The sequence below is a fragment of the Zeus faber genome (genome assembly GCF_960531495.2).
Source record: "Zeus faber genome assembly, chromosome: 3".
Lineage (NCBI taxonomy): Eukaryota > Metazoa > Chordata > Actinopteri > Zeiformes > Zeidae > Zeus > Zeus faber.
Window position 1 is genome coordinate 16377803 of NC_137190.1, and position 22025 is coordinate 16399827.

The 22025-nt window shown below is 45.2% G+C and overlaps 1 protein-coding gene across 1 annotated transcript in view; it reads left to right on the forward strand.

The window, feature by feature from the left end:
- LOC307228611 (CUB and sushi domain-containing protein 1-like) overlaps nt 1-22025 on the forward strand; it is a gene marked incomplete at its 3' end in the record, with an annotated part of 336038 nt that overhangs the window by 175990 nt on the left and 138023 nt on the right. Inside the window, exons 10-14 of the mRNA XM_079998326.1 lie at nt 11425-11528; nt 13330-13442; nt 19303-19485; nt 20498-20683; nt 21028-21168. Of these exons, the coding sequence (XP_079854452.1) occupies nt 11425-11528; nt 13330-13442; nt 19303-19485; nt 20498-20683; nt 21028-21168 (727 nt within the window). The remainder of the gene's footprint in view (nt 1-11424; nt 11529-13329; nt 13443-19302; nt 19486-20497; nt 20684-21027; nt 21169-22025) is intronic.

Below are 22025 nucleotides of genomic sequence, written 5' to 3' on the forward strand. Positions count from 1 at the left end.
ATTCTCCGCTGTCCTCCGCTCAACCCCAAAACCCGATCCACGCGCCCATCTCTATGTGTAGCTGAGAACCTTGGGAAACCTACGGAGGGCGAGAGAAGCCAGAGTGACGAAAGAGAGAAGAAAGTCGCTATATTGATTTTTCCAATAGCCACGACTTCTAAGGTGAATCGTAAGTGAAACGGGAGAGCGAAGTGAAAAGATACGTTCAAATGTCCCGGCGACTCGTGCGGCGGGTCAATAGGGACAAAACGCTGGACAGAGTGGGCGACACAATGGAGGCAGCGGAACAACAAAAGAGAGACAAGCATGTTCAAGTGTAAGGATGACGGGAGGTTCCCTGGTGTCGATAGCAACTATGAGGGAGAAAGTGTTTCCTTTCATTCCCTTTCTTCATTTACACACATCATTTTTTTTTATATTCGCAATACATCATTTGCAAGGGAACGTTGGGGAGAAATTGCCTGAGAAACCCTCCAGGGGCTTGAAAAGTCTGGAATTCTCCAGGCAGCGTATTACATGAAGTGATTACAGCAATGTAGAATACACATTTTAAATCTATCTGTCATTAAGTTGAGATATGGTAAAAAATGGACACAAAGGATAGCATAGCGTGACAACAATGCATACAGCCATCTATTATATGCAATCTGAAAGTATACACAAAACACTATTATTAACAGAGTAAGAGGATACAGTCATGTGATATGGCTTAAAGTTTTCATGAGACAAGAAATAAAAAGAAGAATATACACACAAATAATGGCTAGAAAATAACCCCAAATCCGTATTCATAACGGTCCTCTAGACTCGTATGACAAGAGAATATTAGGTGGAGCCAGCTTATACAGGCAGCCCATGTAGAAGATATTGCTTTGTTAGGAGAAGTGATTTCAGGGCTCTTTTGAACTGCCGTGGAGACAAATTCAAAAATGAAACGGCAGAATTCCGTTCCAGAGAATTCAATATTTTGGACCCTCGGTAGAATATACTTAAATGTTTAATGAGCTACGTGTGGTGTAATTATGGAATTGATAATTGTATGCAAATATATCATGAAAAGAAGGGGGAGGGGTTCTCCTTAAGGAACTATGAAAAATAAACCGATTGGGAGATGGTTCACTTGATAAACACTGAGGACAACTAAACAAAGAAATAGAGGTTGAGCGGAATATCTTTCATGTATACTATTTATTATTCTGAGCGCTCCTTTCTCAAGACAGTATATGGGCTCATGTTTGGCTTGATGAGTACTGGCTCAAGGTATATCACAGTAATTAATATCTCGATAAACCATTGAATAATAACATAGTGGCTACCTCAGTGTTGATCAAGTGCTCTTCGGCATTTTTGTGTTTATGACCGTGATGTGCGGTTTCCAAGATCAGGATTCCTCAAGCAGAACGCCAAGGAATCGTGTAGAACGCACATTAGTCATGCGGATGATATCGATTATAATTTTAGACGAGGAATTAAAACTCCCTGATGTTTTTAATGTAAAGTGATAGTTTGTTGGACTTAAAACCAAATAGACAGCTTACTAACTTATTCATTTAACTCTTTAATGGTTGTGTCTCTGTGAATCTTTATGCGAATAGAAGACATTTGTGTCATCTGCAAATACAATTTTAGACAGCTTTTCTGAGACATTGGAGAGGTCATTGATATATCAAAAATAACAAGGGCCCAAGAATTGAGCCTTGTGGTACGCCACAGAGTATGGGAATAAAATTATAATTGTCCTTCATTATAAGATGCAAACTGCTGTCTACCTTTAAGGTATCAAACGTGTAACACGTCCTTCAGTGAACTGTTAAAAGTGAATGTACGGGCAGCTCTCCTATTCCCCTGTTACTGCTCTGCCTTTTGAGGTCCTCGGTAAAAGTGAGGAAGGAAGAACTGGTTGAGTGACAGAACAGCAATTTGTAAGCCTCCGCAGATTCTCCATTTTCCCCTCGCCGCTTTTTACGCCATTACTGCCGTAGCACTTTATTTAAATGTTTTGGAGTTTTTCCTGCTTTTCTTTTTTCACACAATATTAAATTTAATGCCGTAGAGGAACGGTGACATAATGATATACACACTAGCAGCACAATAGATCCACATTCAACCTGAAGCTAGGTAGATCTAATGGCCACGTTAGCTATTCTGTGCAGGATTGTGTGTGTGTGTGTGTGTGTGTGTGTGTGTGTGTGTGTGTGTCTGTGCACGTGTGTGTGTGCGTGTGTGTGTGTGTGTGTGTGTGTGTGTGTGTGTGTGTGTGTGTGTGTGTGTCAATACATGCTTGAGTTAAGAGAGGCGTTTAAGGATGTGCTACATTGTGACAGATTATCAGCTCACTACAGCTGCTGGCATTTGGTGAATGTCACTATCTCCATACAGCGAGTAGGCTGGGCCTGATAAAGCAGCTCAGAGGGGGAGAGACACCAGGAGACAATGGCTGGTGCAAAATAGCAGAGAATATAATAGGTGAGCAATTACCATTGGTTCCGCAAGCAGCAAAAACAGACCAATCAATTCTTGATCCGTAATACAGATTAATTGGATAATTACATCACACGTTGCATTAAGAGCAGTCCCAGGCTTCTTATCATGGTGCGACACGGGGTTTCCTGTGTTCTGTTTTCCCGGAGAAAATAGTCCAAAAAGCATCTGGAGGAAGCATCTTTTTATTTATTTATTTATTTATGTTTGAGCACGCCAGATGCACTTTCTAATTGAAGAGTGGAGTTTGGCCTTTTAATCCTTAATTCCAATTATGGCAGCGTGATCCCGCGATGCTGCAGCCGCGCACATACCTAAAAGAGATAGAAACCATCCACTCCATGAAGGCGTAATGAGTGTTTTCAGAGAGTAGATTAGTGTTGTGGTGGAAAGGAAGTGAAGCCGCGACGTCCTCATTCATCATCCTGTGAAAACATCGGACACACGTTAGACGCACACACACACACACAGACACACACACACACACACACACACACACACACACACACACACACACACACACACACACTCCTGCTCATCACCTTGATCTGAGTCGTGATTTCATTTGTGGGCATAAGAACAAGGCGGGTAAATAGGAAAACCACCGAGTGGCCGACACTGTATCTGAGTCGAGAAACACTCAAATCAAACGTTCCCTCTGTGGGGGAGAAAACAGAGCTTTTAATTACGGAGGGAAAAAACGGTAAAATAATAAATAATAAAAATGAGTTTAATTTCATTGCTCGCTTGTAGCGTTTGCTTTTGGCCATGCGAGGAAGTACAAGCTACACAGTGTGTTGCAGAGTAAGTCTTATCAATAAATGTGTAGATGTTTTGTTTATTTATTTTTATATTAAATGTAATCGGAGCATCTCCTTTGGCAATGCGTCCATCAGGGAGTTGTATGTTATTTAAGCATTATAAAATGCGGTATCCTCCTCATACGTGTACAACATTCACCCCCGAGTGAGATCGGCAGTCAATTGGTTTGTCACGTGGGCTCACTTTCGAAAAAGCAATTCACTTGGTTTTACATGAATGCATGTAGTAAACCTATAAAAAAAAAACCTGCGATAAACCTCGCCACACGTCATGCAGAACGCAGGACGAGGAAAAGCGGCTCCTGCTACAATAAGCTTTTCCTCTATTTTACGATTGATGGGATCTAAAAAAGATAAGAATTACAAATTTATAGGGCATTAATAAATTTGTATTGGCCTTCATCGATGTCTTTGTCGCCTTTTGTCGGCGCCTTGTTGCTGTGGTCGCTATGTAACTGTAATGCCCCCCCGTGACTCCGCCCTCTGTCTTTCCTGGTGCTGCAATGGCTGCAAGTCAAATCAAATCAAACTCATATAGAGCACTTTCAAAACAAATTGCTCCAAAGGGACGTCCAGAGTGCTGGGGATAAATTGAGACGGATGAACAGATTCCAAATAAACAACAGGGAACAGGAATGAAAGAAACAAATGTCGAATGTACTTCAACGGGACTTGCCGGCGTGAGGTCGGAGCACTCTCTCACCGACGATTATTCATGCGCCGCGTTCATGACTAACACCCTTTAACAACGCGGGGGGGGGTTGTTGATTTTTACAGAACTCTACTGTAATGGTTTAGAGTTTAGTTTGTTTGTTTGGCTGTTTCTCGAGCCCGTGAACAGAACACATGTTTAACGGGCCAACGGGGTTGTCTGGGTCTTGCTGTGAATAAAAGCGGTCGGATCAATACGGCTCGTGGCGCTGTGACAGCCCTGCTTTGAGGCGCTGTGCGTGCGCATACTGCGTGTGTTAATATGTTTGTGTATTCCACCTTTTGTGTGAATCATTTTTTTTATTTTTTTATTTTTTTCCCCCAGAAACGTCGACAGCGTGTTTTCTATCTGCCAAGTTAATTGCTAACTGTCACACCTGTGAAGAAAATGTCCTTTTGAGACAAACAGAAAAGTCACTTGAATGAGTGTATGAAACAAAGCGAGAGATAAGGACGAAAGCGCTCATTGGAAAAAAGGTTTTTCTAAGGGCGAGTGTGCACTGACTCTTTGACAGGCTAGAGTGCGTGTGTGTGTGCGTGTGTGTGTGTGTGTGTGTGTGTGTGTGTGTGTGTGTGTGTGTGTGTGTGTGTGTGTGTGTGTGTGCGTGCGTGCGTGTGTGTGTGTGTGATTATTTTGTCCATCAAGAGTCAAGCTGATAATTCTTTTGTTTAAGTCTGGGCCATGCCCGACTGCTCACGTACATACAACCTGAAACGCATCGTCACACACACCCATTAGGCCTCTAATCATTGCTGTCTTATGGCTTCAGAATGCATATTAGTGTGTGTGTGTGTGTGTCTCTGTGTGTGTGTGTGTGTCTCTGTGTGTGTGTGTGTGTGTCTGTGTGTGTGTGTGTGTGTGTGTGTGTGTGTGTGTGTGTGTGTGTGTGTGTGTGTGTGTGTGTGTCTGTGAGTTTGTGTGTCTGTGTGTGTGTGTGTCTGTGTGTGTGTGTGTGTGCGTGCGCGCGCGCGCTATTACAATATTAGCTGTTGGCCACTGATCTCCCATCACTTTAATGTCGGGCAGGACACATTCAATAACATTCTATCAGATTCAATGTCATTCTATCTGATATGATTCTGTAGCTGTAGCCGAGCTAATAAAGCCTGAGCCGATATCTTTAAATCCGGCCTTAATAGCTCATCGGGAGCAGGACTGCTGTATTATTGATCAAACTGCTGTGGAAACTGGCAGCGTAATACCCCAGGACCCCACGCATTATCATAAGGTGTTAACGCGCCGCCATATTCTGCTGGGAGCTCCAGGGGATCTCCTCCCATCAAGCCAGTTAAAGGGCCTTTCCTAATTGCTCAATGTGCAAATATTGAACATCAGCGATATGTGATATGCCAATTTGCCAAAGGCCACGCAATTATTGGGCATCCACATCACTTAGATCTTGGAAACACACACTCATAAGAAAAATACAGAGCAGATTTTTATTTTGACTAGGTTTACTAGCTGATTATGTGAACACACAACTGCACTGTTTGATTTGTCTTTTCTGGTTTCAACAATTAAATAATAAACATCATGTTTTTTACCCTTTTTCTTATGGAGGGTGCGCTAGTGCTTTTAAATTTAAAATGTGAATATAATAATGTAAAATGGCAAGGCAATGTCATTTTTTTAATTATCAACCGACACCTTGGTATGGTAATTTTGATTCGAAATGAAAATACAAATGATATAGTCCCGTTGGCATTTCAATTTAATTCAACTTTATTATTATTATACTGTACCGAAGTACTCAGAGAGCAGGAAGGGTATGACGGGAATGTACCACAGATTACCTTCTGAAAATGTAATTATTAGGACTAAAGAGAAACACTTATTGGCTTATTGAGATCGTTTTGCGGTTGTATTTGATGTTTTTGCTCTTTTTCCTCTGTCTGTGTATAACATGGAATGTAGCACCGGGATAAATACGTGTCTTAATGTAGGAGGTGTACGAGCACAGTTTGTAGATAGCTCGACCATATATGGCGACCATGGGTTGGCGACCATGGGTTAGTTGGTTTGCTTGCCTCATTCTTTGCTAATGTATTTTCTCCGCTTTTTGGTCATACACCCGGTATCCGGTGAAACAGAAAAGTGTTTTTTTTCCTTATTTTATTTTTTATTTATTTGTTTTTTTAAGAAAAGTGTATTTTTCACTTTATACTCCTATGCACGTGTTCCTTGCTGGTCTATTTCATCGGCGGGAGAAAGGTCTGTGCTTCTGCATGCGGTATACGTCTCTGAACTCCATTACTGTGCAGCCGCAGTCCGGCAGTACAAACAAAAAGCCGTCAACTCGGAGATGTTTGTTATTATCCCAAAGTGTGCAGCAGGTCAACAGCGGCTGCGGTGTGACTTTAAGGAGATATAAAGGCTCGGCCGGGGAGTCGTTTCGCCGGGCGGTGGCCACTTGCTTCCCCCGTCGTTCCCGTTCTCCTCAGCCGCAGCTATCCCCGGAACTTCCAGGGACTTCCAGGACGGGCGGATTTACCGCTGCTTTATGTCTCTCAGCTGGAAATGTGTTTGTCACGGCAGAAACCCATGAGGAAAACGCGATAGAAAGGCGGCGGCGGCGGCGATAAAGAATACATTATCGGAGGAAACTCTCCCTCAAGATTCCAAACAAGCGTTAAAATATATTGACATATTAACACCTCCAATCATTATCACAATGAGCATGTTTTGCAATCTGCGGAACGTGGAGCGGCGACAGCCAGGGCGTATTATTGCGCCGTAACGGATGTCATAAAGGAGACAGGAAAAGATCTTAATCATTTAAAATTAAAACGTGTTTTGAGGGGCGGCTCATTATCCTGAGCAATGTCCCCACATAAGCCCTCCTGCCCACACCTGGGAAAAGTCACTATACGTCTCGATCATACATGTACAGGATTCAGCGCGTTATAAATGTGGTTTATATGACTCTGACGAGCCGCGCTGACCCGCAGAGGTACTGTAGCTCCAGAATATGTGATTAGCCGAGCGAAGGAATGCCCCAGAGAAATTAACAGCAGAACAAGAGAGAGAAATTTGTTACTCCCCCGCCCGCGTCCTGATTAGATCCTGTACGGTAGTCGGCATCGCGTTGATTGCTGTTCGCCGGAATCAGCGGAGTATGGATTACAGATCATCGGGGCGAACTAAAAAAAATTGCGGCTGCTCAACCCGGCGCAAAAAAAAAAAAACGGAACGGGAAAAGCCCGGCGTCTAATTCACGAAGCACCGGCGAAGGGTGAAAAGCGGAACTGCGCTGCCACGCAAATAGCGTCCCAGAGCTGCGGTGCTGTTTGGGCGTATTTAAATGAGGTGTTATTCATATATTTGCCGCAAAATTGGCCCTTCTCTATGCAAATGAGCCTCTTTGCAGGTAGCGTCCAATTCAAAACACCAGCACTAACAGCCACACGCAGTTAGAGTGACGCTGTCACCGTCTGCAGAGACCAGGTGGTAACTGCGCGAACTAAAATAAAGACAGCGATGCCGATCTGCTCCCTGCGGCATCAGAACATGGGAACCTGTCAAGTTAAACATTGGGATTTGAAAATAATGGAAATGGTCTGGCGCCCCCAGGGGGGGTTAAGCACAACGGGGTACGCGTAATGCGGATTTTGGCCCCCAGTGCGGCGCCAATGCGGGGGTTCCCACTGTTTAACTTGACAGGTTCTCACGTTCTGATGCCGCAGGGAGCAGATCGGCATCACTGCCTTTATTTAAAATTGTATTTTTTCATGGCCGTGTTTGCGCTGGCATGATCATTAGCACAACATCTTCCGCGCATCGGACGGGAAGACGGCGCAGATAGCTTCGTCTTCGCCGCCGCAATCCCTCCTTTGTGAATTCGCCCCTGAGTTTTCTGTAATGGATTTGATTGATGAAATTTCCTTTGTCGGGCGGAGAAAGCGGAATGATCCCTTGGAGCCAAGGCTTCAGCCTCTTTTTATTGGCTCTTATTTCTCTGACCGATCAAAAGTAATTTATTGGGGGAATAAAAATCTCAAACTGTGACTGTGGCAGCGGCAGCGACGGCGCATCGCTGCCTCCGCCATTTCTACTCAAGACACATTCCAGTGTGTTCTGATTAAAATGAAGTTTTCTCTCTTTGTCTCCAGTCTTGCTTTAGGTTGTTCATTAAATTGTTTTTACAGCCGAACAAAAGCTACGTGCCTCAACAACTGGCATGATATTTGGGGAAAGTGGGGAAGAATGAGGACATACACACACGCACATGCACCAACGCACGCACGCACACACACACACACACACACACACACACACACACACACACACAGAAAAAAACATACACATCAGTACATACACACACACAAACTCAAATCACTGCGCTCTTCCTTGCCCCCGCCTCTATTTTTTTGCATTGTTTTCATTTGATTTGTTTGTTGCTGCTGTTTTTTTTTTAAACAATAACCTTTATTTGTTATTAATCAAAAGCTCTCTGAATCCCTAAGCTAGAATTTGATTTGGGAGAAAACTTAAAATTTAGAAGTGAGAACCTGGCTGGAAGCAGACGATCATATAAGAGTGTCTATAAAGTGAAATGATATTCTAGTGATTGATGATCATATTTTAATCCTCCAATTAAACATTGTGCCATTATATGTTATATGGAAATAAATGGGGAATGTAGTGATCTGATGATATAATGTTTTTTCTGCATTTACAACCCTGGAATAATGGCTGGTTCCATTTAGCTATCCCCATTAAGATACCTTCTGTGGGTGCCACTGGGGGTCTTTACTGGGTGGAGTGGTCCTCAACCAGCAAACTTGTAGGGTCAGGCACCCAGATGGGCGACCGTTTCTCTTGTTGCGGAGTCCCAGTTGCCGCTGATATCAGAATCAGAGTGCGTTTATTCGGCCGGGTACATTTACATATATAAGGAATTTGTCATTGTGGGGATTGGTGCATGCTACTACAATTACTACAACTTGCATTATAAAAATGAATAATAATAATAATAATGATAATCATAATAATCATAATAACAGTCTAATATCGCAAAAACAGCAAATATACAAATATACAAAAAAATACTTAAAGGTTCTCCCAAATGTATGCAAAAATATACAGACTATGCAAAAAGTGATTCTAAGCACAGGACAAATTAAGTTCAAATGTATTATCTGGGGCAGCATGCCTGCTAGTATGGCTGTGGGTATAAATACGTATAATAAATAGATACGTCAGTTACTAGGATGGTAAAATGCGGAAAAATGCATTTTGTTGCCTAGTACTTGTGCTCTGTGCAATGACAATTAGTTGACTCTAATCGAATCTAAATGGTGAAACGTCTTTAATGTGATTGATAAAGATGTTTAATTACTTCTGTACATTGCGTTGCAATACATTAATTTGACTTTGCTGTAACATCAATGTTTTGCTGTGATAAGTGGGGTTGGACCATATTCCAATCATTGTGGTTTGTTTTTTTGTTTTCAACATTCTGCCCGGGCACCGGAGATGAAGAATAGCCATTTGGTTTTAACTCTGGCCCATTTTACAGCAGCGCTTAAAAATCTGCACCGCTCCCGTCACACAAACCGAGTGAAAAAAAAAAATAGAAAATAAATGAATGAATAAGGGTTTCCTTGAGGGCAGGAGAAGAAGGGTTACAGCCATTTTCTGGAGGTCATTTAAGCTGCTGCCGGGGTGAAATACTCCTTGGCTTTGGGTAACAAAGTGCTGGTAATGTCTTTTGGACTCGATAAAGCCGAACCTCTGCTGAAATGGGGATTTAAGTGGCAAAGAAATGCCCCGTGAGAAATTAGGACACGAGTGTGAGGAGCGTTATTGTCAGACTCTCAGAGGCACTAATCGTGCCCCGAGGTGATCCCTCCACACGGTCGCACTAGTTTACCGACTGAGCCGCTGGAAGTATTTTCGACTGGAGTTTTGGGAAATGTATGGAGTGTATTTAAAAAATAATATTTAGAATTGCCTACTGAGCTGCTCCGCTGCTTGTCGTCGCTCATAGTAACGCCGCTCGCTTCCCGCCATCTTTTTGAAAGAAACAAAATCCACGTCTCAACAGTTGTATGTTGTTGTTGATTCTTTCTCTGGCCTGGACCATTATATCTACATGCATACATGTTATGACACTGTAGACTGTAGTAATAATTTAGTAGGTACAGTAATAATTCATACTTTATGCACCTATAGCGATAATTTATCCTGTGCGTAGAATCCCACTTTGTATATTCTGTCGTTTTATAATTGAATGTGTTGGCTACTTATGTTCTGAATTTTTGGCTGTTTCTGTATATTTGGCTGTTTTCTTATTTCTGATTCTGATTTTGACAAACACATTAGCTTTCAACGAAACCTGTCATCTGCGTGTGCCAAAAATAACCCTGGAACCGAAACCATTACATTGTTTTGGAACCAAATTAATGTAGGGTGTCATTAATAGCAGTGTGGCGGAAAGTTCCCCTATTTATCTTTTTCTTTTTCTTCTTTGAAAAGAAAACGAATCTAGTGTAAGCTGGACTCGGGGCCGGCCGCTGGCATCAACGCTCTATGCAGTTGTTGAAGGCCACACAGTCTCACACACGATGGGGGACACGACGAGCGTAACTTTCTGTGTTGCAGGGCCGGACGCATAAACGAAGGCAATCCGCTGCTCGTCCTCGTTCACCATTTCTGCAAAGAAAACATTTAAGAACAGTGTGTTTTATTTTTATTTTAAATGAACTGATGCTACTCCGTTTCCTATTTGAACGACACAAAAAAAAAGCCCTCCCACGCTGCACCATGCCGCCTTGCTTGTGACTGTGAGCCACCACTACTACAGTACATCTGCCTGGACACACAAGGGATACTCAAAATTCCACCTCAGAAACGCACGCACGCACGCATGCACACACACACACACACACACACACACACACACACACACACACACACACACACACACACACACACACACACACACACACACATTCTCAGATGGAGGTTAGACATGAGCGCGTTCTTGAATGCACGGTTTGGTTTCGGTGTGTGCAACTTTTCAGCTTGCTGTAGGAAATGTTATTAAGCTTGTTGTTTTTTTTCATCCAGTTAGCGCCTTCAAATTTTTTCTCATGGCGAGTCAACTCGACTGATAAGCGTCAGAATCTTTAAAATTGATCCAGTGTTGAAATGCTGCAATTTATACATATTAAGGAATTGTGTTTTCAAAATAAGGTGCATAAATAAAAGGGCCTGCATCCTCGTTCTTTATTTCTGTTCTATATTCAAGCCGAATCAAAATAGTTAAGCATATTTTTTATTTTATTGAATGTAAACTTTATTTAATAAAAATAAAAAAAGTGAAAAGTTCTGGAAACATAAAACACTTTTTTTTCGCTGCTCCATCTACATTTTGCCGTGACTGACTGCAGGCTCACCTCTTTCCAGGTGATAAAGCTGGCTTTTGAGGAGTTTGACCTGGAGCGAGGATACGACACCCTGACGGTGGGAGACGGAGGGAAGATCGGAGACACGCGGAGGGTCCTCTACGTGTAAGAACAACAACCAGCTGTATCCATACTGTTATTACTATGTAATATTGTTACACATTATTACTAAAACTATTTCTCCCACCGCTTCTCAACTCAAAAAAAGGTCTTTCTTGGTGCCCTTGGAGACAGGCGTTGATAGTAGACAAAGACAGTTTTTATTGATATATCATTACAGTTCTTAAATCCAAATAAAAATGATAAAACGACATTGCTAGACACAGCAACCCCCCCCCCCCAAAAAAAAATATTTAAACCCTCAAAACATGCCTGACGTTCAGACGTTCAGGAACAGGGTTTAGCAAGGCAACGCCGCTCCGGCAGAACACAGGGAGTACAGCGCTCCACAACATATTCCTCTGTTGCAACAAGTGATGCGTTGAAATAACAGCGAGCCCGCCCCAGGGCATGCTGGGTAAATGAGGGACTGTAGAGGCTGCCGCAGAGTTCTATTATTCATATTAAGTAATAGTTTTGATATAGCTGTGTAGAGGCTATACATTGCACATAAATATAAATATGTGTCGCTCCTATTCCATTATAATGGCTGTCTGAAAGTACAAAACACAGATCTGTGTGTGTGTGTGTGTGCGTGCGTGCGTGCGTGCGTGCGTGCCCGGGTGTGAGATAGAGAGACAGAGAGAGGGAGAGGGTCAGCGAAAGGTTAGGAATAAACACTGTTGCAAAGCGTGGTGCATAAGAAGTGGCGCTACTCAGAAATAAGTCACACTGCTCGGAGAGTAAACCGGGGAAGTGCCGGCACCGTGTAGCGGTGAGCGCACTCCCACTTCACGCCCTGAGTGCTACTACCGATGATGGTGCCTCGTGACCTCAGGTCCACCCCAAATGTGATCTGTTTTAAAGTAGACTGAAGTAAGTAGACCTTTTAATTAAAACTCAAGGCTTTAAAATAAGTTGTCCCACGTCTTTTTACACTTCATCTTAAGCTGAATTCAATTTGATTAGATGGACTCGATTCTTGTTGTGAAGTACGTTGGCTTTTCTATGTCTCATGAAAATAGTATACAATAATACACATTTTCACAGTTAGTTAGATACTTACAATTAGATATGTAATATATTATTTTATTTATACATATACATATAATATATGTATATGTATAAATGAAATAATATATTATTATATCATATGTCATCACAATTTTATTATATTATATTATATTATAATATATTATATTATATTATATTATATTATTATTATATTATATTATAACATCACATTATTTTTTATTATATTATATTATATTATATTATAACATCACATTATTTTTATATTACATTATATTAATTATATTATTATATTATATTATATTAAATTATATTATAACATCACATTATTAACACATGTTCGATGCATATTATGCATATAACGTGAGCTAAATGGAGGCACCTTTGAGCTACAATATCTAGGTATCAGTTACATCAGAGTGTAATGAGAGTTCTTTGAAGAAGAAGCATTACTGCTTTATTTGAAAAAAAATGCTTCTTTTGAAAACACAAGAGGTTGTGCGATGCAAGGCAGTTCATTTTCAAGCTCTCTTTGAAGATGTTTCTTTTCAAATTAGTCCAATCAAAGAGATCCTTTGCAGACTAATGCAGCTCGATGTGGATTATTCGCTTTGGAACAAACATACCATATTGTCATGATTAAGATACTGTAGATACTATTTGATTACTTCAATGGAAGTTGATTATTGATATTGCTTTTGTGATACCAGATATTTCAGGGTTCGCGTCTCATATCTTAATTTGTGTTTTTATTGAATTTTTCCCTCATCTCCAGACTGACAGGCTCCAGCGTTCCCGACCTCATCGTCAGTTTGTCCAACCAGATGTGGCTCCATCTGCAGTCAGACGACACCATTGGCTCGCAGGGATTCAAGGCGGCCTACGAAGGTAACATCTGTACACACAGACACACACACACGCACGCACACACACACACACACTCACACACACACACACACACACGCACGCAGAACGAGCGGTGAAAGTCACAGCTCTGCCGGCCTGGTTGTTTTAATGGTGAAAGACGATGATGAATGTGTGACATGTTGACATTCAAACCTTGTTTAACCCGCCTGGCCTGGAATAATTGCAGATAAACATTGTGTAAGGTTACACGGTGGAAAAAAAAGAAGTGTGTGTGTGTGTGTGTGTGTGTGTGTGTGTGTGTGTGGGCGCGCGCGCGCGTGTGCAGGGGGTATGCCGGTACAGGCACACAAAGGATATAAACAAATTATGACTTAATCATATTTTGCTTGATGAGGTTTCACACTGTGGCAGCGCTGACACTAAAAAGAGAGATAAAAAAGAAGAGCTGACAGACGAGGAGGGAGAGAGTCGCAAAGAGAGGGAAGAATTAAAGCAAACAAATAAAAGACATGAGGATGGAACGGGAGACAGGAGGGATGGAGAGAATGGGATTTTAAAAGAGGCGAGACAAAACAGTGATGGAGGATTGAGGGAGAGAGAGAGAGAGAGAGAGAGAGAGAGAGAGAGAAAGAGAGAGAGAGCTTGTATTTGTCGGTTCTGCTTAGTTGTTTGATAAAGTCATTTTGCTGATGGTGTGGTGGCCGTAAAGAATGACGCCTGTACCAGGTTATTGGCTCAGCAGGTGTGGACGAGCACCACAGAGACACAGTGTCTGTGTGTGTGTGTGTGTGTGTGTGTGTGTGTGTGTGTGTGTGTGTGTGTGTGTGTGTGTGTGTGTGTGTGTGTGTGTGTGTGTGTGTGTGTGTGTGTGTTTTTATTGTATATCAGGTGCTGTCAAGGTCAGTGAACACAAATGAAGAGAAAATAAATGTCTCTTCATCCTAGAGAAACAGTATTAGTGTTAGATGACCCGCAAATGACCAACTGTTTTTTTGTTTTTTTCTTCATGTGAAAGAAACTCACATTCGACGTGAGAGTGTTGTGTCCGTGCACGTGCGAGGCCTGTGCACGGTTGTGTGCATGTGCCCCTGTGGATATCAGTGTGTTGGTGTGCAGCTGTCATCTCACACTCAGCGTCTAACACACATTGATCAAATGTCTGTGTGCGTGCGTGTGTGTGTGTGTGTGTGTGTGTGTGTGTGTGTGTGTGTGCGTGCGTGCGTGCGTGCGTGCGTGCGTGCGTGCGTGCGTGCATGTGTGTTCAAACTTGAGCAGGGTGGGTAGACCTTGGCACTATATAATATCCAAAGCCAAAATACTAAGCTATTACATAATGACCACACTGTCAGCTCGTGCAGGTCCTCGTAATTGACACAATAATAAAATAGTAAAGTTTACTTTTGGAAATAAACAACAAATTCAGGTACCGGGCTCTCGTGAAGAACTCCTTGTTAATTTAGATAAGAAAGGTCCCCCCAAAAAAACCCTCCCTCCCCATGACTCTGGTAAATGACATGATTAATAAATAGCTCGGCGGCAGTCAAAGCCCAAGGAGCCGCCCGACCTCGTCTCCCGGCCCCGCAGCCACGGGCCCTCCACGCCTCCACCGCCCCGGCTGCTGTTCTGCCTGCTGCAGGTCGCCTCTGGACTCTCCTCTTCAGAGAGATGGAACTAGCTGTTGTTGTTGTTGTTGCCTTATTTGGGTTTTGTTTGTTTCCGATTGCCATGAGCGAACCACTGATGGAAAAGCCGGAAAAGTCCAGGGGCGCTCAAGAAAATTGAGCCCCGTGAAAATGAAGCCAGAGCCCTCACAAACAGTGAGACATCTATGGCCGGGCAACGCAGACAGTGGCTACCTGAACACTATGGGCCCCGCAAGGGATTACTCAGTTGGCTGAATAGCAGTGGATGTTAGTCTCAAGTGCCCATTTACTTCCTGCGGTCCCAGAATTCTCTAGAATCATGTCTTCTGATAAAAGGATGAGCGTTTATTTGGCTCATTACGGTTATGCAAGGTCCTAAGAGCCTTTGTATACTGCATGGTTGGTAAGGTTTGACGCCCCAGTCTTCAGGCTGTTTCGCGTGCGAGCTTAAGAGCTGGTGGTCGAGGGCCCCTCCGATGTTCTCAGGCCCAGGGGGCCCGTGGACTCATGGACCGTCTACGTGCGTACCGAACAATCTGGAGCTCAGCGATAAGAATGTATTTCAGGAGGAGCAGCGCTCTTTCAGGTTCTTCTCACTCTTTAAAGAGCCAAGACCTCGGGGTGGGAGGAGAGCCGCACCTCCACCTGCCCTGCAGATAGTGTCCCCCCCCCCTTCAAGCGGCGCCGATCAGCGGCTGGAGTCGCGGAGTCCCTCCTCCCCTCGCCCGTGACGGTGTGCTTAGCTGCCTCCGCCGACCACGGGGAAAAAAAACAAGCTGCAGTGCATCACTCCGTCAGCAGGGAGTGTCAACATTCCCCCGATTCGCAAACTGTACCACGCCACCCCAACAGCTTCACCCGGCTTCACCCCCTGTGACAGCGAGGGCTCACAAATGGGTCCTCAGCAACAGCGCACACAGTACAAAATTCTGCTTGTATTACTGATACAGTACATACTTGTACAGCAGTACATTTTTTATGTGTATATATTAATATATACTCATCTCCGGCAATTACACATCCAACCTTCTCTCTGTTCCAAAACGCCGTCGAGCAGCTCCGCCGTAACAGCGTGCAGCTGCTCCCCGCTCCATCTTTTTTCCGGGCTCCGTCGCTCTTCCTTTTTTTGTGGGGGGAAAAAAAAAATAAATCTGCGATGTTAAAAAGCTGCGTGGGAGGGGGACTCCCCCGCCGGGACAGGGTGACATCACGCCGCTGCCGGGGATCCTCGCAGCCGCTTCGCTCCGTCTCATATGCTTGGCGGAGCCTCCGTCTTCCCTCCGGTGCGCAGCTGAGGAAAAAAATTAATAAAAATGAAAAATAAAAATGGGCAGAGGACGCGGCACCCGCACGCGGGCGGGCCACCGCCGGGTGGAGCATTGGGGTCGGCGGTCCGCTCCTCCGTCGGGGCCCCCTGACTTCCAGGAGCCTCCATCAGCCGTCGCCCCTCCGCACACATCATCTTTAGAGGCCGTTATCAGCCCTCGGGAAACCTTCCACCCCACCGCCCCCCGCCCCCCCCCCCCCCCCCCTCCCATCTCCGTCAGCGTTCTCCCCCCGCGGCGCTGTTTCTGTCGTCGTTATTTTTTTGGACGGCGTCCAAAGCGGCGAGTGATGTCAAGCTCGTATCAAGCTGTGTGTCTCTCTGACGGGGACTAAAACCGCAGTGACGCCCGCCGGTGAGTCGCCGGGACGAGCCGGCAAACGCGGCCCGGAAAAATGATATTTATTTATGAAATGATATGTCGGAAACACGCGGCTCGCGACGGCGCCTCGTCCCCTCCAGGGGTCGACAGAAACTAATTACAGAGACGATCATCTGAGATCGTCGTTATCTGACGATTGTGTCGCTGGGACCCCAATCTTGTTGTTGGATACAGTACGACTTAGTCCAAACCTCCGCACCTGCCTATACCATGGTGGACTGTCGATTATTATACGTTCTCTAATGATGCTGATATCCTGTAAATGAAATAACGCCGAGGTTTAACTATTCATCGTTTTAGGGCCCCTGGGGGGGGGGGGACGGCCGGCCCCCCTCGTCGAGAGCCACCGAATTAAGGAGATAAAAGCATTAGGAAATGGCCGCAGACAGAGCCGTAGAGAAGCAGCCGTAATGACAGGTTTACCGGTGGGAACCGAGATATCTGAAATCCACTTTGACACTCTTCATCTGTGTGACAAATGGCTGTAGGCTGCGCAAAAACACTCTCCCGCACGCACGCACACATGCACGCACACATGCGCGCACGCATGCACGCACACATGCACGCACGCACACATGCACGCACACATGCACGCACACTCGTGACACCCTCCTGCCGCTTTACAGGGACACTTAACCCCGCAAGAATCAAAAAGCAGTACTTTTACAAAGATTCACAGACGCAAAGACACACACGCACACACACGCACAAGCACACGCACACACACACACGCACACGCACGCACACACACACACGCACACACACGCACACGCGCACATCGATCACTCACCTCAAGACGTGCTGTTTTCCCCAAGCAAATCTGGAAGCACAGTGAAGCATGTTCCGAGGTAGCGGGCTGCTGATGGGATGCCAGAGTTTAAAAAGGAAAAGGAGGGAGGGAGAGATAAACACCATTTATTTAAATATGAAACTAAATGGATCAGAAAAAAAAAATAAAAACGAAGGAGAAATAAAGAAAACAAGAAAATAAATAAAGACGGAGCGTGAACGCGATGGGGGAGGAGAGAACAATTGATTGTGATCCCTTTATTTCTGCGGAGGCTGACGGAGGGAACGGGACGGGGGGAAAACAAGGACGCGGACATTTCTCCAAATTGTATTTTGAAGAGTTTGATGCCAATGCTCAGACAAATGAATCAAAAGCCAAAACTATCCCCCCTGAGTATTTATGTGGTCGATAGGACCAATTACTACACTCTGAACTCCAAAAGAGGGCACATCACAGCCAAGGTGAAGCCCCAAGAGTGAGAGGAAAAGTCGCCAGGGCGGAAAATCAAGGTGCTTCATATTATCATACGATTATTTGTTCTGTTGTGGAACACAAGCTGTCTGACAGTCAGACTGTCTCACTGTCTGACGGTCTGACTGTCTCACTGTCTGACGGTCTGACTGTCTGACGGTCTGACTGTCTCACTGTCTCACTGCCTTACTGTCTGACGGTCTGACGGTCTGACGGTCTGACGGTCTGACGGTCTCACTGTCTGACAGTCTGACTGTCTCAATGTCTGACGGTCTGACTGTCTGACTGTCTCACTGTCTGACGGTCTGACTGTCTGACTGTCTCATTGTCTGACAGTCTGACAGTCTGACGGTCTGACGGTCTGACGTTCTGACTGTCTCACTGTCTGACTGTCTCACTGTCTGACTGTCTGACTAATTCACTGTCTGACGGTCTGACTGTCTCACTGCCTTACTGTCTGACGGTCTGACTGTCTGACTGTCTGACGGTCTGACTGTCTGACTGTCTCACTGCCTGACTGTCTGACTGTCTGACAGCGCTGGCTGTCTAATATTGCGCATGCATTTGCCTGGAAGAGCAAAAACGAGCCAAATGTCATCTTCAAGTGGGGCTGTTTTGAATGGAGCCGGGATTCTCCATTAATCCATTAATGGATGGTGTGTCACAGCCTATCGCTTGGCCTGATTGCCCTTTCCACAGATACAGAAAGTGTGGAAATGAGTTCTGTGGAGCACGTAACAACTTGGGGGTTGGTGGGAGGGGTAGTTTTGGGCAATTTTAATGCTGAAAAAAACGGGTGGCATTCCCCTTTACGACAGGGACAGGGACGCCAGGTCCAAGAAAGTACAGATGTGTATATACAGACAGAGAGAATGTCCGTGTGTGCGTGTGTGCGTGTGCGTGCGCGTCCGCGTGTGCGTGCCTGTGAAGCTGCCGTGTAATGCGATGTCACCACGTGAAAACATTGATCGATGTTGTTCCTCTTGTGTTCCCTACCGCGGAGGCCGGCAGGCTGCCAAACATGCTTCCTAAATGTGACTCTGTGTGCCTGCACGTAGTGAAGGGGAGCCGGATGGAAGCACCTCCCCGCACGCTCGGCGCTATTTAACAGTCCGCGCATAAAGAGATGGAAATAGCCGTAAATAAGCGATCAGGCGCATTTTTCTTCTCGGACACCGCCGGCGAAATGCGTGCACTTGTCCGTCGCTCCGGACGAAAGCCCGGAACGGAAGTGGAAATGAACGGGGGGTTCTGGGTTCTGTCCGGTGCAGAGATCGACCGGGGCGGCTGCGGGGACCCCGGCGTCCCCTCGTTCGGGCGTCGCAGCGGAGAGCACTTCCTGCACGGCGACGTGCTGGCGTTCTCCTGCCAGGCCGCCTTCGAGCTGGTGGGGGAGCGGAGCATCACCTGCCAGCACAACAACCAGTGGTCTGGAAACAAGCCCAGCTGCATCTGTGAGTAGACACTCAGTTCCTTCCTTCCTTGCCTCCTTGCCTCCTAGCTTCCTCCTTTCCCTGGTGGTCTGGAAACAAGCCCAGCTGCATCTGTGAATTGCCAGTCAGTTCCTTCCTTCCTTCCTTCCTTCCTTCCTTCCTTCCTTCCTTCCCTGGGGGTCTGGAAACAAGCCCAGCTGCATCTGAGTAGCCAGTCAGTTCCTTCCTTCCTTCCTTCCTTCCTTCCTTCCTTCCTTCCTTCCTAGCTTCCTTCCTTCCATGGTGGTCTGGAAACAAGCCCAGCCGCATCTGTGAATTGCCAGTCAGTTCCTTTCTTCCTTCCTTCCTTCCTTCCTTCCTTCCTTCCTTCCTTCCTACCCTCCCCGTTGGTCTGGAAACAAGCCCAGCTGCATCTGTGAGTAGACACTCAGTTCCTTCCTTCCTTCCTTCCTTCCTTCCTTCCTTCCTTCCTTCCTTCCTAGCTTCCTTCCTTCCATGGTGGTCTGGAAACAAGCCCAGCTGCATCTGTGAGTAGACACTCAGTTCCTTCCTTCCTTCCTTGCTTCCTTCCTTCCTTCCTTCCTAGCTTCCTTCCTTCCATGGTGGTCTGGAAACAAGCCCAGCTGCATCTGTGAGTAGCCAGTCAGCTCCTTCCTTCCTTCCTTCCTTCCTTCCTTCCTTCCTAGCTTCCTTCTTTCCATGGTGGTCTGGAAACAAGCCCAGCTGCATCTGTGAGTAGCCAGTCAGCTCCTTCCTTCCTTCCTTCCTTCCTTCCTTCCTCGGTGGTCTGGCGACAAGCCCAGCTGTGTCTCAGCTCGGCTGTACACATATCAGCTTTTAAGTCGTTAAATCGTCTTCGATCTGAATTTATCGAGGTCTTAATTAAAAATAGCTCTTGGAGAGTGCGACGTTTGACCGGGGTGAACCCTCCCTCGTTCCCCCCTTCCCTCGTTCACCTCCTTCTCCCCTTGCCTCGTCCTCGCAGCCCGTTCCCACCCTCCCAACCTTTCTTTTTTCTGCGCTCCCTCCGCAGTCTCCTGCTTCTTCAACTTCACGGCTCCGTCGGGGACCGTCCTGTCGCCCAACTACCCAGAGGAGTACGGGAACAACCTCAATTGCGTGTGGTTGATCATCTCCGAACCCGGCAGCCGCATCCACCTCCTCTTCTCCGACTTTGAGCTGGAGCCGCAGTTTGATTGGCTGCTGGTGAAGGATGAAGGTAGGCTTATGTTCCATTATTCTATTCCCTCGGAAGCGGCTCCGTAAACAAACCGTGTCCTCATTTGGAAGGAAAACAAAAGTTCTTAGCCGCACGGTTACAGTGGATCAACTCAGTGAAAACCCCCCCCCCCCAAAAAAAAACGTGAAACGGAACAGTGTTAAGATGGAGCAATAATGACATTTGTTTTCATTCTGTAGTCCGGTGATTCTCAGTTTTACCCCCCATGGCCCCCTGTTGAAAACCACGCACTGTATTCCATCCATTCACCCGCACGGAATCACCGCTGGACGCACGTTTGTTTGCTTAATAAATCCCTTTCTGAAACGCGGCGTCGCCCTCAGGTCTTTCTGAGCCGACCACGTTCGGGACATTTTCGGGCAAAGACGTTCCGTCGCAGATCGCCTCCAACGGACACATCATGAGACTGGAGTTCCAGTCGGACCACTCCAACACCGGGAAGGGCTTCAACATCAGCTACACCAGTAAGCAGTGTGTGTGTGTGTGTGTGTATGTGGGTGTGTGTGTGGGTGTGTGCGTGTGCTGTTGTGTGTGTGCGTGTTTGCCTGTGTGCGCGCGCGCGTGTGTGTGTGTGTTTAATTGTGTTATATCTATTGCAATTTTAGTGTAACTAACTCATTAATCGCACAATTGTGCGATAAATCATGAATGCGAAAAACAGACTGTGGAGATCAACAGAATATATCATATCATATATTAATAATTTCTTGGCGACTGCTTCAACTTCTTCGCTTCGGCTGAGAAAAATCCACAAGTCCACAAAAACGTAGCTCACACTGCACTAGCGCAGCAAACTATCTTCCATTGTCGTTTCTATGTATCACCACAAGGTGTCGCCACCAGCTAGTGTCAGCATTACCATGTAGGCGGAGTGATATGAAGGTCCGTAAAGATTCAAGATTTATTTGTCACATACATATACATACTTTCATACATATATGCAGTGAAATATCTTTGCAACGCACCCGGAGATTATGCACAATAGTTACTAAACCGAACATAATAGATAACCTGATTACTGCCTAGCTAAATAACTGAAACAAATTGATTTAAAACGTAATGCAGTTAGTGAATAGAATAATATATATAAAAAAATATTTTTATTTTATTAAGACTCAAAAAGATAATACAAAGTGGGGGTACAAAATAGAAGGGAATAAAGTTATGTGTATGGGATAGGCTATTTGTGTATCCAGTAGACACGAAAGTGGTTGTTTATCCGGAAACAACCGACCGCCGATTGCCTCTATTGACCAATCAGAGCTGAGTAATTTCACAGAGCCGCGTAATAAGTGAAATTCATACAATTTGTGTCTCCACG